Genomic DNA, 13,406 nt, shown 5'->3' with positions numbered 1-13,406 from the left:
AGAAGATAAGCCAAAATAAAGTGAGGGTATTGAAAACAATGCCTATAATGAAGATGTAACTACTTATGTCCAAAATCTACCCAAAACATATGAATGCTTAGGCCAACAAACTTAGGAAAGTAATGAGCTTCTAAAACTGCATACGTGTTGTGAAAGTTTTATTTAGCAAAGTACATTCCTATGCAAAGGACTAGTAAAATTAATTTCATGAATTAATCAATGTATCTACCCAAAACATATGAATGCTTAGGCCAACAAACTTAGGAAAGTAATGAGCTTCTGAAACTGCATACGTGTTGTGAAAGTTTTATTTAGCAAAGTACATTCCTATGCAAAGGACTAGTAAAATTAATTTCATGAATTAATCAATGAATTGAAAATCAGCATAAGGTTCTGTTCTTGCCTGAAGGATTCTGTCTCAGCATGTCACTCTATTTTTGGCGGGTTTACTTGATACTCCAAGGGTTAAAAAAAAAAACATTTCAATGACCTTGAACTTTAAAAACATGAGTAAAAGCACTGGATTTTTAGCATTAGCTGCAAACCAATTCAAACGTTTCCAAGCGAAGGTTTCACAAGAGGAAAAAAAAACAGCAGACGTTTCCACTGCACAGGATTAAAGAAAATAGAGTGCCATTGAAAACAATGGACGGCTTCTAATGGCCGGTAGAAGCATGGAGCTCCAACATTCCAATGTTTTTGTTCATGGCTGTTGCTGTAAACTAAAGCATCACGGATCCCAAGGGGATTTCAATCCCCTTGGGTTCCATGAGGCCTTTCTTTTATTTTTTACAACATTCTGCCCTCTCGCACTTTGGCTCGGGCTTTTAAAGCTGGAGCGGGCCTTTAATGGCTGGAGTAGCCCACTACGGCGGGCAATGAGGCTATATACAAAAGAAGTTTAAACACCATATCACACAGCTTTTGTCTGTCAACTTCTTTGGTTTAGACGCGATCTGCCATTTTAAAAAATATTCTCATCCATGCCAAAATGAGAAAGCACTGTTTATTTTGAGCTATCTGCCTCTATTTAACTTTCTCCTTTGTTAAGGTTTGTTTCTCTTTTATCAGAGCGGTGAAGGATATTTTTTATACATAAGATTTTTTTTGATAGTATATGTACTTAAGAGATGGGTTTTGTTTTCCACACTGATATAGAAAAGAAATTACAAAAAATTCTCATCTGCCTTAGATGAGGAGGAGGTGGTGAACATGTAATAGGGGGGTTCTGGAAAACACGTACAACAGAAAGGCATTCTGTGCTAGGTCTACAACAGTAGACATGTTCTCTTTTGTGAGGGGAAGTTAAGATCTATAATAGTGAGGAGGAGTTTTAACCAGGTCAATGGTAGCGGAGGGGCTCCTTATCAAAGTGTGAGCAGAAGGGGTTCACAGGATGTTTTAAAGAGAAATCAAAGGCGGTCTGGCAGTGGACAATTTTGCAGATGAGATGTGCAACTGTGACATGGATGTCAAACACAGGACGAGAAAAGCTGTGGTAACGCGAGTAAAGATACTAACAAGCTGACGTTGCACATTACTTGCTTGAGGGTATAGAATTCCAGATCGAGGAAGGGACGGGAAGTGTCCACAGTAAAGGATTTGCATCAAGTTAATGAAAGGTTACTGCTGTGCTGCTGCTTTCATTGGCTGACCTCTTAAAATCTGTCACAGTGCACTGCCTTGTGTCTTGGCTAAATGTAACAAACCACAGTTTGATTTTGAGATACTCTGCTACAGCAGGCAGAATGAGTGGAAAGACAAAATAAGACCACAATAAAGGTAGAGGTTTCCAAGAGCTTTTTTCATCTTTCCTACATTTCAGTATCTTCTCTAGGCCTCCTACTGTCAGTGGATTAAAAAAAAAAAAAAAAAGAATCAAGATTTACTTCTTTGGCCATTGTTGGACATCTTACCAATGCTGTTTCGCCACCATGATGTTCTGTGGTTCCAGTGAGTCCGTAAACAGCGTGGTAACGGTCTATCAGCTTTGGTCATTTACAGAATTAGTTTAAAAACCAAACAACAAAATCCACAAAAGATGGTGATTCTGTTACAGTTACACTAAAAAAATTAAAACATGCCATGTGTGTTTAGTTATTATTGTCAGTCTGTATGTTTCCATAAAACAGTTACAGATCTTCCACACCTAGATCCTAGAGGCAAACCATTTTAGTTCAAACAGAAATAGTGAAATTGATCCTTTAGAGGTAGACGTAGTAGAAATTATGGTGGGCCAACAAGTTAACAAATGTTACTGTCGCTCTCCAAATTGCAAGATCATCAATTGCAGCACCTATATCATACTAAAACACTGCTCAAAAGTTAGTCACAGGCATTGTCTGTTAAAAACCTTTGACATGCCATAAACGTATTCCTTTAGGAGGCTTAAAACCTATATTATTTTTGGCTAAAACATTTGAGGAACCAAATTAAACATTCCTACTTGTGTAGGCCCTGCAAACCTTGAAAACACTCCTTTACTGCAGGTAACCTACAGGAAAAAGTCATCAACAGCAGCCAAAACACTATATATTAAGACATAATTTAAACAAGGAAACTGGCCCCCATATGGCCCCACATGGCCATGTAAACCTGAAAAACACCTGTGCATCTGTAAGCTCCTTCTTAAAATAGAGATGCTCTGGAACCTGAGGCAAGTCCCAAGTTGGCCAAAATGTGAGATACACATTTCATTTTGAAGTTGTAACAAATGTAGCAGCATTACAAAATATAAAAAGCATTTGCTGGTTTAACAGTTCAGAAAGAGGGTCTAATGTAAATCAGCTGCAGTAAACTGAAGCATCTGCATTGCTGGAGAACCCTCAAATTCAAGGCACATAGGGTGTGGACTGAGATGTCTTTTGAGCATTTGCGGCGGATTCTGGACTCCTTGAGGCATGTCGGGGGACAGTCTGGAATTTACAAGAGTCGCTGTGGTGCAAGATCTCCTTTCCTCATCTGTGATACATACAGTGGGTGGGAGTTGTTGTGTTTCACTAAAAAACAATTTCCTTGGGTACCTCCCATGGAAACTCACACCTTCCAAAATGTCCATAGCAGGCAGTTCTCTGATAAATTGGTTTTTTTAAATCCAGGTCTCTAATTGAGAGAGGGAAATGAGAGAAAAGTGATCAACACAATGGATTTACAACAAATAAGATTATAAACATCAAAAAGAAGAATTTATCAAATCTATGGACTTTTAATTGTTCAACGATGCTGTGGTTGGTTTCTTCTTGAGTATCCATTTAAATACTAGATAATATATGTATCACTATCACAACTGATAATCTTTCTTGCTATATTCGAATCACCTATGAAGTTCTCTTATCATCTGCTTGATCACTTCACACAGGCATATCCTTATATATTTTTTCTGTGAAGCTGAAAAAACTTTAGGGACAGCATGATTGCCTTTATATATTGCGTATTTCTTTATATATTGCGTATTTCTTTTTTCTTAAATTCTTCTGGTTTTTCATGCACAACTCTTTTGCACCACTTTCTTGGCTTCCCGGCATTTTCTTTAACATACTTATACTAGACCTTATCATACTATTTAGTCTCATGTTATTTCTTTTTCTACCCAGCCTTGAGAAAGCCCTGGCCTACACGCCTCTTGGGGCGAAACATGTGTCGGCTGGCCTACGTTACAACACTTTGGACTTATGAGTATCTACACTTTGGCCCTCATTCCGACCCTGGCGGTTTCAAACCGCCAGGGTGGAGGGCAGAGGAAGCACCGCCAACAGGCTGGCGGTGCTTCCCGGGCCATTCTGACCGCGGCGGTAAAGCCGCAGTCAGAAAAGGGGAACCGGCGGTTTCCCGCCGGTTTTCCCCTGGCCCAGGGAATCCTCCATGGCGGGGCTGCTTGGAGCGCCGCCATGGGGATTCCGACCCCCTTCCCGCCAGCCTCTTCCTGGCGGTTTACACCGCCAGGAAGAGGCTGGCGGGAACGGGTGTCGTGGAGCCCCTGGGGGCCCCTGCACTGCCCATGCCACTGGCATGGGCAGTGCAGGGGCCCCCTAACAGGGCCCCACAAAGATTTTCAGTGTCTGCTTTGCAGACAATGAAAATCGCGACGGGTGCCACTGCACCCGTCGCACCCCTGCAAATCCGCCGGCTCCATTCGGAGCCGGCTTCCTCTTTGCAGGGGCTTTCCCGCTGGGCCGGCGGGCGATCTTTTGGAGATCGCCCGCCGGCCCAGCGGGAAAGTTGTAATGACCCCCGCGGTCATTTGACCGCGGTGCGGTCTTTTGGAGGTTTCTGCCCGGCGGACGGTGCCCGCCGCCCGCCGGGGTCGGAATGACCCCCTTTGTTTTTTGCTTCTTTGTCCCTCTCAAATAATTAAATTGACTTTGGAGCAATACTGACGTCTGATGAAAATCTTTGCTTAATAATTAAACCTTATCCTTATAAAGGATCCGGAGAAGAACAATCTTATCTATCCAGTGGGTACCTCACCACCATTTGACTTAAATAATTGTTCAACGATGCTGGCTTCAATATTTGCAGTGGGATTTACAGTTAATTGGGAAGCTATACTGTACTATATCATTGTGTGACTAAGAAAGTGAAGTTGTCCTTGCTCTAAAATCTTCATAACAAACAAGTCCTGAGTTGTGGATCTTCGGATTTCCAGTCTGTGACAAGTAATAGATTTGTTAGAAGAGATATGCCTTGTCATAAGAAAACAACTAGTTCAACAAGGCTTCAACTGTTCCAGAATGCAATGGTGCTGCATGGAATAATGAGCCCCTTGCAGAAAGTTGCTGTCTGTGTCTGTAAGTTGCCTCTGTGCAGGGCTGCATTGTATGAGAAACATGCTGCATTTCCTTCCAAGATGGGATGGATGTCACAGATATCAAAGATATGCTAACTGTATAAACCGTAATTGGGGTTTGTAATGTTTTTAACAAGAGATGTTAAGCGGTGCTGGAGGGCAAAGCAGTGGGTGAAGGAACTGTCAGGAGAACAGAGAGACAAACTAGAGGGGCACAGAGAAGGTGGAGAGAGAGATAGCATGATTTACATGTGTGCCATGTTATCCCTTGTACACTTGCAGAACTCCAACTTGTAGCAGACACAAGACTGCAGATCTGTTTTCCGATTTGGCAAGTCTGTAAACGGTCCAGAAATTGTATTTTTATTATGCTTTGAAATGCTCTGAGTTGCCTCTTACAGGCACTCCTTTCAACATTCCCCCTCCCTATCAAACTTCCCAGAGACTCACTGCACTGATCCATTTTCTTATTCACGCACGGTTTTGCCTATCCTTTCCCATGCTCAAGCTATACAATGTTTCTGTGCCCATATACCTATGGAAATGGCTGCCCCAGGGCACATCCCACTGCTCTGCACTCGATCACTCTCTTTGCAGTGAAAAAGGCTGCCGACATAGTCTGCACGTAGCACTTTTAGATACCAGTCAGGCCAAACTTAGCAGTTTATATGTTTGTACTCTAATTACTTAGCCTTTGGGTTTTATTGCATTCCTTTAAGCTTCCAACACATTATATGATTTAAACATACCAATTTAATGTCTGGGTGCATGTGGTGCTCATGGTGATTTTAGCAATAATTTTATTCGGCGGTTTTGAACATGCATTATTTAGAACGACTGTTATGTTTGTTATTGTTTTTATTAACTAACCAATAAACTTGACATTGCTGACTTAGCAGTCCCCCTTGCCCTCTAGCCATACTACACTGCTGTGCATCACTCCATCACTCTCACCTAGCAGCCCAATCTCCTGCATTTCAAGAGTGAATCTAGTGATTTGCATCTAGCGTTCTTACACATGTCCCAACGTACATCTACAATGAAATGTTGGCCAAACCCACCACTCCTTGCATTCTGCAGATTATGGAAATTAGCTTCTATAATCTTAATTGGGGTCATTCTACTGAGTCCGAACTCTAAGATTTTCCTAGATCTTTTTTTAGTTTCAACTAGACAGCGCACGCTATCTCTGCGAGACCTTTCTTTACACACAGCGGGCTTGCCGCCTACCAATAACACACAATTTGTTAGTTTCATTTTCTTAGTCCAGGTTTGTCACTGCATGCAGGTGTGATGACCTCTTATGTTTGGCCCTCCCCTGGAGTATGGACCAAGTACTTGTGTCCATCCACTGCTTCTGGAGCTACTTTTTTTCCTTGTGTTCAAGCTCTCCATATGAGTGCTTGCATTTTCAGTCCATCTCCCATATCCCCATCCATGTAGCTTTTACCTCCTCCTACCCGAATTCTCTGTTGTATTTTTCCCCAACCCTGTACTCTATGCCACTGCACTCTACTATGCACCACTGCATTCTACTCTGCGCCACTCTATTCTATGCCCTTGCACTCTATGCCATTGTACTTTCCTGTATGCCACTACACTCTACACCACTCTACTTTGCACCAGTCCACTCTATGCCACTGCACACAACTCAATGCCACTGCACTACCTCAGTGAACTATACCCCACTCTAATATACAACTCTCCACTCTACCCTACTCCACAAAGTGCCACTCTACTTTACTCCACCCTACTCTATACCACTTCAAGCCACTCTACTCCACACCACTCCAATCTAGTCTTTCCCACTCCACTCTTCTTTATACCAGTCCACTCTAAGTCACCCTCCTCTATGCCACTTCACGCTGAGCCACCCCACTCCACTTTATGCCATACCACTCCACTCTACCCCACTTCATGTTGCTGTACAACATGGCTATGAGACATTGCTCTTGCATTGGTGAAATCGATTGGCTTTGGCAATGCTCGTTTATAGTTACTCTTAGGAACAGAATATATTCCATGCAGTTTCCAACTCCCCAAAAGTTCATAATGGTTTCCCCCTTAACTACAAGTCGTCTGCCACACTGTTGATCCCTCTGCACTCAACTTCTGCTGCTGAAAAACATCTCAGAGCAGTGCCTGACCTGGATCCAACACAACAAAGATACATTTCTTGCTAAGACTGAACCATTCTATCCTAATTGGTTTAGGTCTATGGCATTCATATCAGACTCAACTTCTGCAGGATGCAGAGCCAAACTTCTGTATTGTCCATCAGCTAGCTACTTCCACGATTGAGTTGCTTCATTCTGCAGTCTGGGAAAATCTAGGGGCTCACCTGACAATGACACCCGGTCGCAGGTCAAAGTTCTTATGCACGATTTCCAGGAGCTCCTTTTCAGATTTCTGGGATGTACCATAGGTAAACAATGAAACTGAAAGCGGATGAGCCACTCCAATGGCATAAGCAACCTACAAGACAAAAATGCTTTAAGAATACCGCAAGGGTGGCATGGTTTGTGGGCTGTAAATGATATAAATGATCTGGCATAATGGTCACAGTAATGAATCAGCAACAGTCTATTACATAGCCCAGTGGTGGGCAGCTGGGATTGGACAACGCCAGACAGTAATTGGAAAATGAGACATGCAAGGTAGATTAAGAGGCCACTGCTTCCATGCCAGAATGTCCCAAAGTATATAAAAAAATAAATTAAAAAAATCCACTTAAAAAGTTAATATATTTATATATGCTTATAAAATACTTATGTAATGTTGAGTGCAATGTTTTCTATAAACATACCCTGAAAGTGGTTCTAGGGTGCTTGTTTCTGGTCAAGGGATGACCTGGCTTGGCAGTTCGGCTGGACTGGTCCCATAAAGGGGGGGGAGGGGCAGGGTCAAGACTGATTTGCAGATGGCTGTGTTCAAACTGGGGTGGTGTGGTTGGCAAAAAAAAAAAAAAAAAATACGGTGGCTTAAGCCCATATCTTTGTGTCTTGAGGGAGGGGGGGGGCTGGGGTGTGCAAGGGGGAGATTGGTGTGTGTGTGTGTATTGTTCCATTGTTCAACATTCCACCCATCACCTGTTCGTTTTCTCTGATGTATGGTTGGCGCTCACATGGCAGGTGTTTTGCACCGTACAGGCTCACTAGCAGTACAGTTCTTCAATACTTCCAGTGTATCATCAATGTACATAGTACAGTAGTCATTTCACATCATATGAGCTGCAGAAACGCATAGCTCTACTGCATGCTCCCTGCTCAAATCGATTCTCTATTCAGCTGGGAGTCGCAACATTCCCAGTTCCCAGTCAAAGCAGTTCATGGCCTTCCAGCGGAGCAAGGCAACACCAGTTTTTACAAAATTAGAAAAGGAAGAAGTACACCAAGTTTTTAAGTACTGTGTCACCTGAGTCCTCTTGCAATCCTAATTTCCCATATATTGGTTAGTTTCCAAGAGTTCCAAAGTAACAATCAGGACAAAGGCGGTCATTCCTACTTTGGCGGGCGGCGGTCACCGCCCGCCTGGTGGGAACTGCCAGAAGACCATACCACGGTCAAAAGACCGCGGCGGTCATTCTGACTTTCCCGCTGGGCTGGCGGGCGACCGCCAAAAGGCCGCCCGCCCGCCCAGCGGGAAAGCAACGAGGAAGCCGGCTCCGAATGCCAAGCAGACACTGAAAATCAATGTGGGGCCCTGTTAGGGGGGCCCTGCAGTGCCCATGCCAGTGGCATGGGCACTGCAGGGGCCCCCAGGGGCCCCACGACACCTGTTCCCGCCAGCCAGGCTCTGGCAGTGAAAACCGCCAGAACCAGGCTGGCGGGAAGGGGGTCGGAATCCCCATGGCGGCGCTGCTTGCAGCGCCGCCGTGGAGGATTCACAGGGGCAGCGGGAAGCCAGCGGGAAACCGCCGGCTTCCCTTTTCTGACCGCGGCTTTACCGCCGCGGTCAGAATAGCCCCAGAAGCACCGCCAGCCTGTTGGCGGTGCTTCCTCCGTCCCCTACCCTGGCGGTCTCGGAACGCCAGGGTAGGAATTACACCCAAAGTCTTCTTTTAACATATAAGACTCTTTATTGAGGAGTTAGATCTTAAAATGAACTCGGTCAGCCCAGCCACTGTGTTGCGTTCTGTCATCAGAACTTCATCAGGACTACTGTATTAGTCCCATGCTGTACATCTGTAGCACAATCTTGCTGGATTCATTTTAGCATTTAAAGTTAACTCTCAGACATTCTCAAGGATTAGCTCAAAACACAATTGTTTTATGTCCAACAACTAGCTGCACTCTCAAATCTCAATTGTGACCTTCTCTCAGGAATAGATCCCCCATTGTTTTCTATTTTTCACAAGTAGTCACGTGAAACAAAGTGTTTCCCACTATAAGCTCCAGCATAGCTGTCTTGGAATGCTTTCCCTGTTAAATTATGGGGCCCTTATATAAATGAGAACAGAAATTGAGTATCTTACTCCTGGCACATTATTTAACGTCTTGGTCTTGCAGAGTTTCTTTCTGTGGCCCAACAAGTATATGGGAATGGCTCAGTCACCTATTACTGTTGTAAATAGGGAGTGTAGTAAGCTGCCAAACCTAACCACTGCACTTAGGCATTATACGTCACCCCTCTGCTAGGCCAAAGGGCAGAACGCATGTCCCAAGTGCGAGGATACCCCTGCATGAGAGAATACCTGGGCTCTGTAAGTGTGGGGAAGCCATCCTAAGGTATATAGCTGTAGGAAAGTACCCTATTTTTGGCATGGTTACCCCCAATTTCTGCCTGCTTTCAGTGCGTTATGACTGTTTCCCTGGGATCCTGCTAACCAGCACCCCAGTGACTATGCTCTCTCCCTCTAAATTAAGTTGCTTAGGACTTAGCACACCCCACAATTGGCATACTGGTGCCCCCATGTAAATCCCTAGAATGTGGTACGTAGGTACCTAGGGCATTGGGGCACCTGGGGTTCCCCGTGGGCTGCAGCATGTACTATGCCACCCATGGGATCCCTTGCAAAATGGGTCTGCAGGCCTGCCATTGCAGCCTGCATGAAAAGTTCCATGCACTTTTCACTAAAGGTCACTGCACCAGGTCACTAAGTCGCCCCTATTGCAGGCCCTCCTAGCGCAAATGGCAGGGTGCAAGCACCTGTGTGGGAAGGTACTCCTGCATGAGCAGAGGTCCCCCTACAAACTCCAGCTCAATTTTTCCTAGACTTCGTAAGTGCGTGGAAGCCTTTTTACCTGTGTACTGGAAATAGGTCATTCATTACCTGTGTCCAGCTACATGATGATACCTCCGAACGTGGGCATGTTTGGTATCAAACATGTTGGGAATCATACACCAATACTGTTGCCAGTATTGGTTGTATGATCCCATGCACTCTGGGGACTCCTTGTAGGAGCAGTGCTGGGGGTCCTCTCAGTCTTCTGGGAGTTTTCCGGGCAGCCTGCTGTGCTGCCACCGCATACAGGTTTCTGCCCTCCAGGTGCTTAGCTTGCTCAAGCAGAGGAACGCAGAACAATGAATTTTCTTTGGGAGAGGGAGGTAAAACCCTCCCCCTTAGGAAATGCATGTTACATGGCTTGGGATGAGTAGCCTCCCCAACCCACTGGCATGCTTTGAAGGGCACATTTGGTGCCCTCCTTGCATAAACCAGTTTGCACCAGTCCAGGGACACCCCGTCACCCCCCGGCCCTGCTCTGGCACGAAACTGGACAATGAAAAGGGGAGTAACCACTCCCCTGTCCGTCACCACCCCAGGGGTGGTGCCCAGAGCTCCTCTAGGTGGCCACTTGATTCTGCCATCTTGAAAATAAGATATGCAGAGGCCCCTGGGAGCATCAGACTGGTTAGGCCAGGTAGACAACATCCCTGACCCCCTCTGATAGGTGGGTCACTGCAGGGAGTGACCAACACCATTTTAGGGTTACTTAAGGGCTCCCTCACAGGTGGGTCCTCAGGTTTGTCTAGCAAGACTCTTTAAGGAACTCTGCAAGACATCTTCTGCTCCTGGCCTCTGGAAACACTGCTGGTCTTCATTGGAACCAAAGAAGCCTGCTTCTGGTGGGAAGGCTCCCATTGTAACATTGTTTCTCCGGATCCTGCAATAATTCTCCAACCTCCAAGGTTGTGCACCCTCCAGGGACTACTAGGGCTCGGTTTGCACCAGGAAGCACAAAGGAATCTCCCTTGGAGTGAAGGAGTCACTCCCCTGCAATAGCAGGCACCTCAAGACAACGCTGACTGGCTGCCTGAGAGTTGCAACGGACATCTGAAGATCCTGCAACAAAGATGGTGAGTCTGGGGCCTCCTCTGGGTCCTGCTCGTCTTCTATCAAAGTTGGGAGACTGTGGTCCCCTGCTCTTGCCAAATAACTGGCCCCTCTCTGCATCGCAACTGCTGCACTTGCCAAGGCTTGTTGACTCTTCCTCTGGGAAATCTGCAAGCTCCAAGAAAACCCAGCACTCTGCAAACCAAGGATCAGCGTATATCCTGCAACTCCTGCAATGTGGGTCTTCAGTTTTACTGGGCTAGTAAGGCCTCTTTGTGACTGCCTGTGTCCAGCGCCATGGATCACTTGTGGGGACTCCGCAGACTTCTGTTGGTCTTCCTGTCTGCTGAGGGCCAGCTCTGACTCCTCCTCCTGGGAAGTCTCCTGGACCTCCCTGGTCACCAAAACTTTGCAACTTCTTCTGCAACTCCTATTTGTGCTTGCCAGGGCTTGTTGGTGACCTGGCTGGTCACTAACCCTCCTGCTATCCAGCGACCGTTGACGGACAGCTCGTAGGTGAGTCCTGGGATCTTCTTCAGCTCCTGGACCCTAAAGCTGGACTTCTGCTTTTACCGACTGGCAGGAAATTAATTATCAGGAGGGTGGGCATTGCTACCTGCACCACCTGGGCACCTCCAAGGGTGATGGACTCTGTCCCTTTCCTTTGCAGGTCCTCCACATCCGGAATCCGTCCCTGGGTTCCACCGGCCTGGTCCACGGGTCATGACAGCAGCTGGACAATCCGAGGCATCCACAGTCTTCAGAGAGAGTCCCTTCTCCTCTCTGCATCCAGGTCAATGGTGTAGGTACTCCTGTCCTCTGGGTATCCTGGGGTTGGGCACTCTACCATCATTTTGCCTGCTTGTTTCTTCAGGATCACTGGGAAGGGTCCTGAATTCCACAAACTCCAACCACTGCTCTCTGTGTTAGCCTATGGGACAACTGTGTGGGCAACTAATACCTTACTTCTGGTTGCTGGGGTAACTTACTATACTTACCTCTGGTGTGCCTAACTGCCCCCAGCCCCTAGCTAACAACCACACTTATCTTGGCTGGAGCCACTATTTCACATTCCATTAGTTTTGTATAGGGTTCGGCCCTCCCCTAGAGCACTGTATAGTTCTATGCTACTTTGGAGATATTACACACAATATATGCACAAAATAATCATCCAAAGGGAGATATACCAATGTCAGTTTAGTAGTAGTGCTGTAAAAACATATTCTTAATTTTTGCAACATTTGTGTGGTTCTTTCTTGTGAATAAGTTACTGTCTGACTACTGTGGCATTGCAAGTGCTTTACATTCCTGCTGGATACGTTTTAGCTGCTCACCTCAGCTACCCCTAGGGAGCTTCTGCTTTCTGGACACCAATTCACTATCACTAAAGGTTGCCTGGACTCAGTATAGGGTGCCACACCATAGGTGTGCACCATAAACTGAGCCAGCCTCCTACAGGGAGCAATAGCACCAAGACAAAGCACTATTGGGAGCACCAACTTCAAATGTGGAATTTTGTAGAAGAGAGTACTTTGGCAGGAAAGGAGGAGAACAACACATTATCAATGGAATGTAGATTGGGTTTCCAAACTAGGTATGTTATTGCTAGGCAGACAGTGGATTTGAGCACTTCTACCTTACCCTAAAATTACACAGTCACCAAAAATCGGCCCAAGGAGCGGCTACATATAAATTATTACTTTTACATACTCAAGGATGAAGGCAATGTCAAAGGAACCTCCAACATGTGCTTCATACACGTGGAGAACGCCAAAGATTTAAATCTCTTCTGTCTATTCCAAGATCCTCGGAATGAGGGAAAGTAGGTTGACAGGTCTGGATTGTGAAAGAGTACTAAAAATTTAAATTTTAAATTTGTGTAGCAGATGTAGATGCATATGTCATATGGCCTAGGGTAGTGGTAAATTACACAAGTGAGCTGACGTGCTGTGATGGCTTGGGTTGTGATAGACAGCGAACGTTAAATGCAGACCACCACAATATTTTTTAAGACGTTATCAGTGACTCTTTGTAGGGTTTGTGTTGCTCTAGCTGGGTTCAAGGTTATGGTGGAAGGGATGGATGTGAGAGTTGGACCTGGGTTGGGGGTTCGGGTGCAGTGGGAAATATGGGTAGTGCGCCTCCTAAGGAGATGAAGGACAGAGAAAAGGATAAGGCACGCCTATACTACTGATTCAGTGGAGGAGTGACACAAGAGATGAGCTTCTTATAGGTGGGGAGGGAGAGTAAGGAGCTAATTTTTCCTCACAGCTTGGCCACATTGATGACCTCCTTTCCTGTCAAAGGCACTCTTTCTGGTCGTGAACCTTCATGTAATGCATGTGA

The 13,406-nt window shown here is 45.6% G+C and overlaps 1 protein-coding gene across 3 annotated transcripts in view; it reads right to left on the bottom strand.

Moving 5' to 3' along the window:
- Positions 1 to 290: 290 nt before the first annotated feature.
- LOC138300926 (S-adenosylmethionine synthase) overlaps positions 291 to 13,406 on the bottom strand; it is a 111,813-nt gene continuing 98,697 nt past the window's right edge. For all 3 annotated transcript variants that reach the window (XM_069240824.1, XM_069240826.1, XM_069240825.1), the window contains 2 exons: positions 7,128 to 7,261; positions 291 to 3,102 (listed from right to left, as the gene is read on the bottom strand). In XM_069240824.1, coding sequence (XP_069096925.1) covers positions 3,000 to 3,102; positions 7,128 to 7,261 — 237 coding nt within the window. In that variant the 3' untranslated portion in view covers positions 291 to 2,999. The remainder of the gene's footprint in view (positions 3,103 to 7,127; positions 7,262 to 13,406) is intronic.

The sequence above is a fragment of the Pleurodeles waltl genome, chromosome 6, assembly GCF_031143425.1.
Source record: "Pleurodeles waltl isolate 20211129_DDA chromosome 6, aPleWal1.hap1.20221129, whole genome shotgun sequence".
Classification (NCBI taxonomy): Eukaryota; Metazoa; Chordata; class Amphibia; order Caudata; family Salamandridae; genus Pleurodeles; species Pleurodeles waltl.
This window is presented reverse-complemented; position numbering and strand designations above follow the sequence as displayed.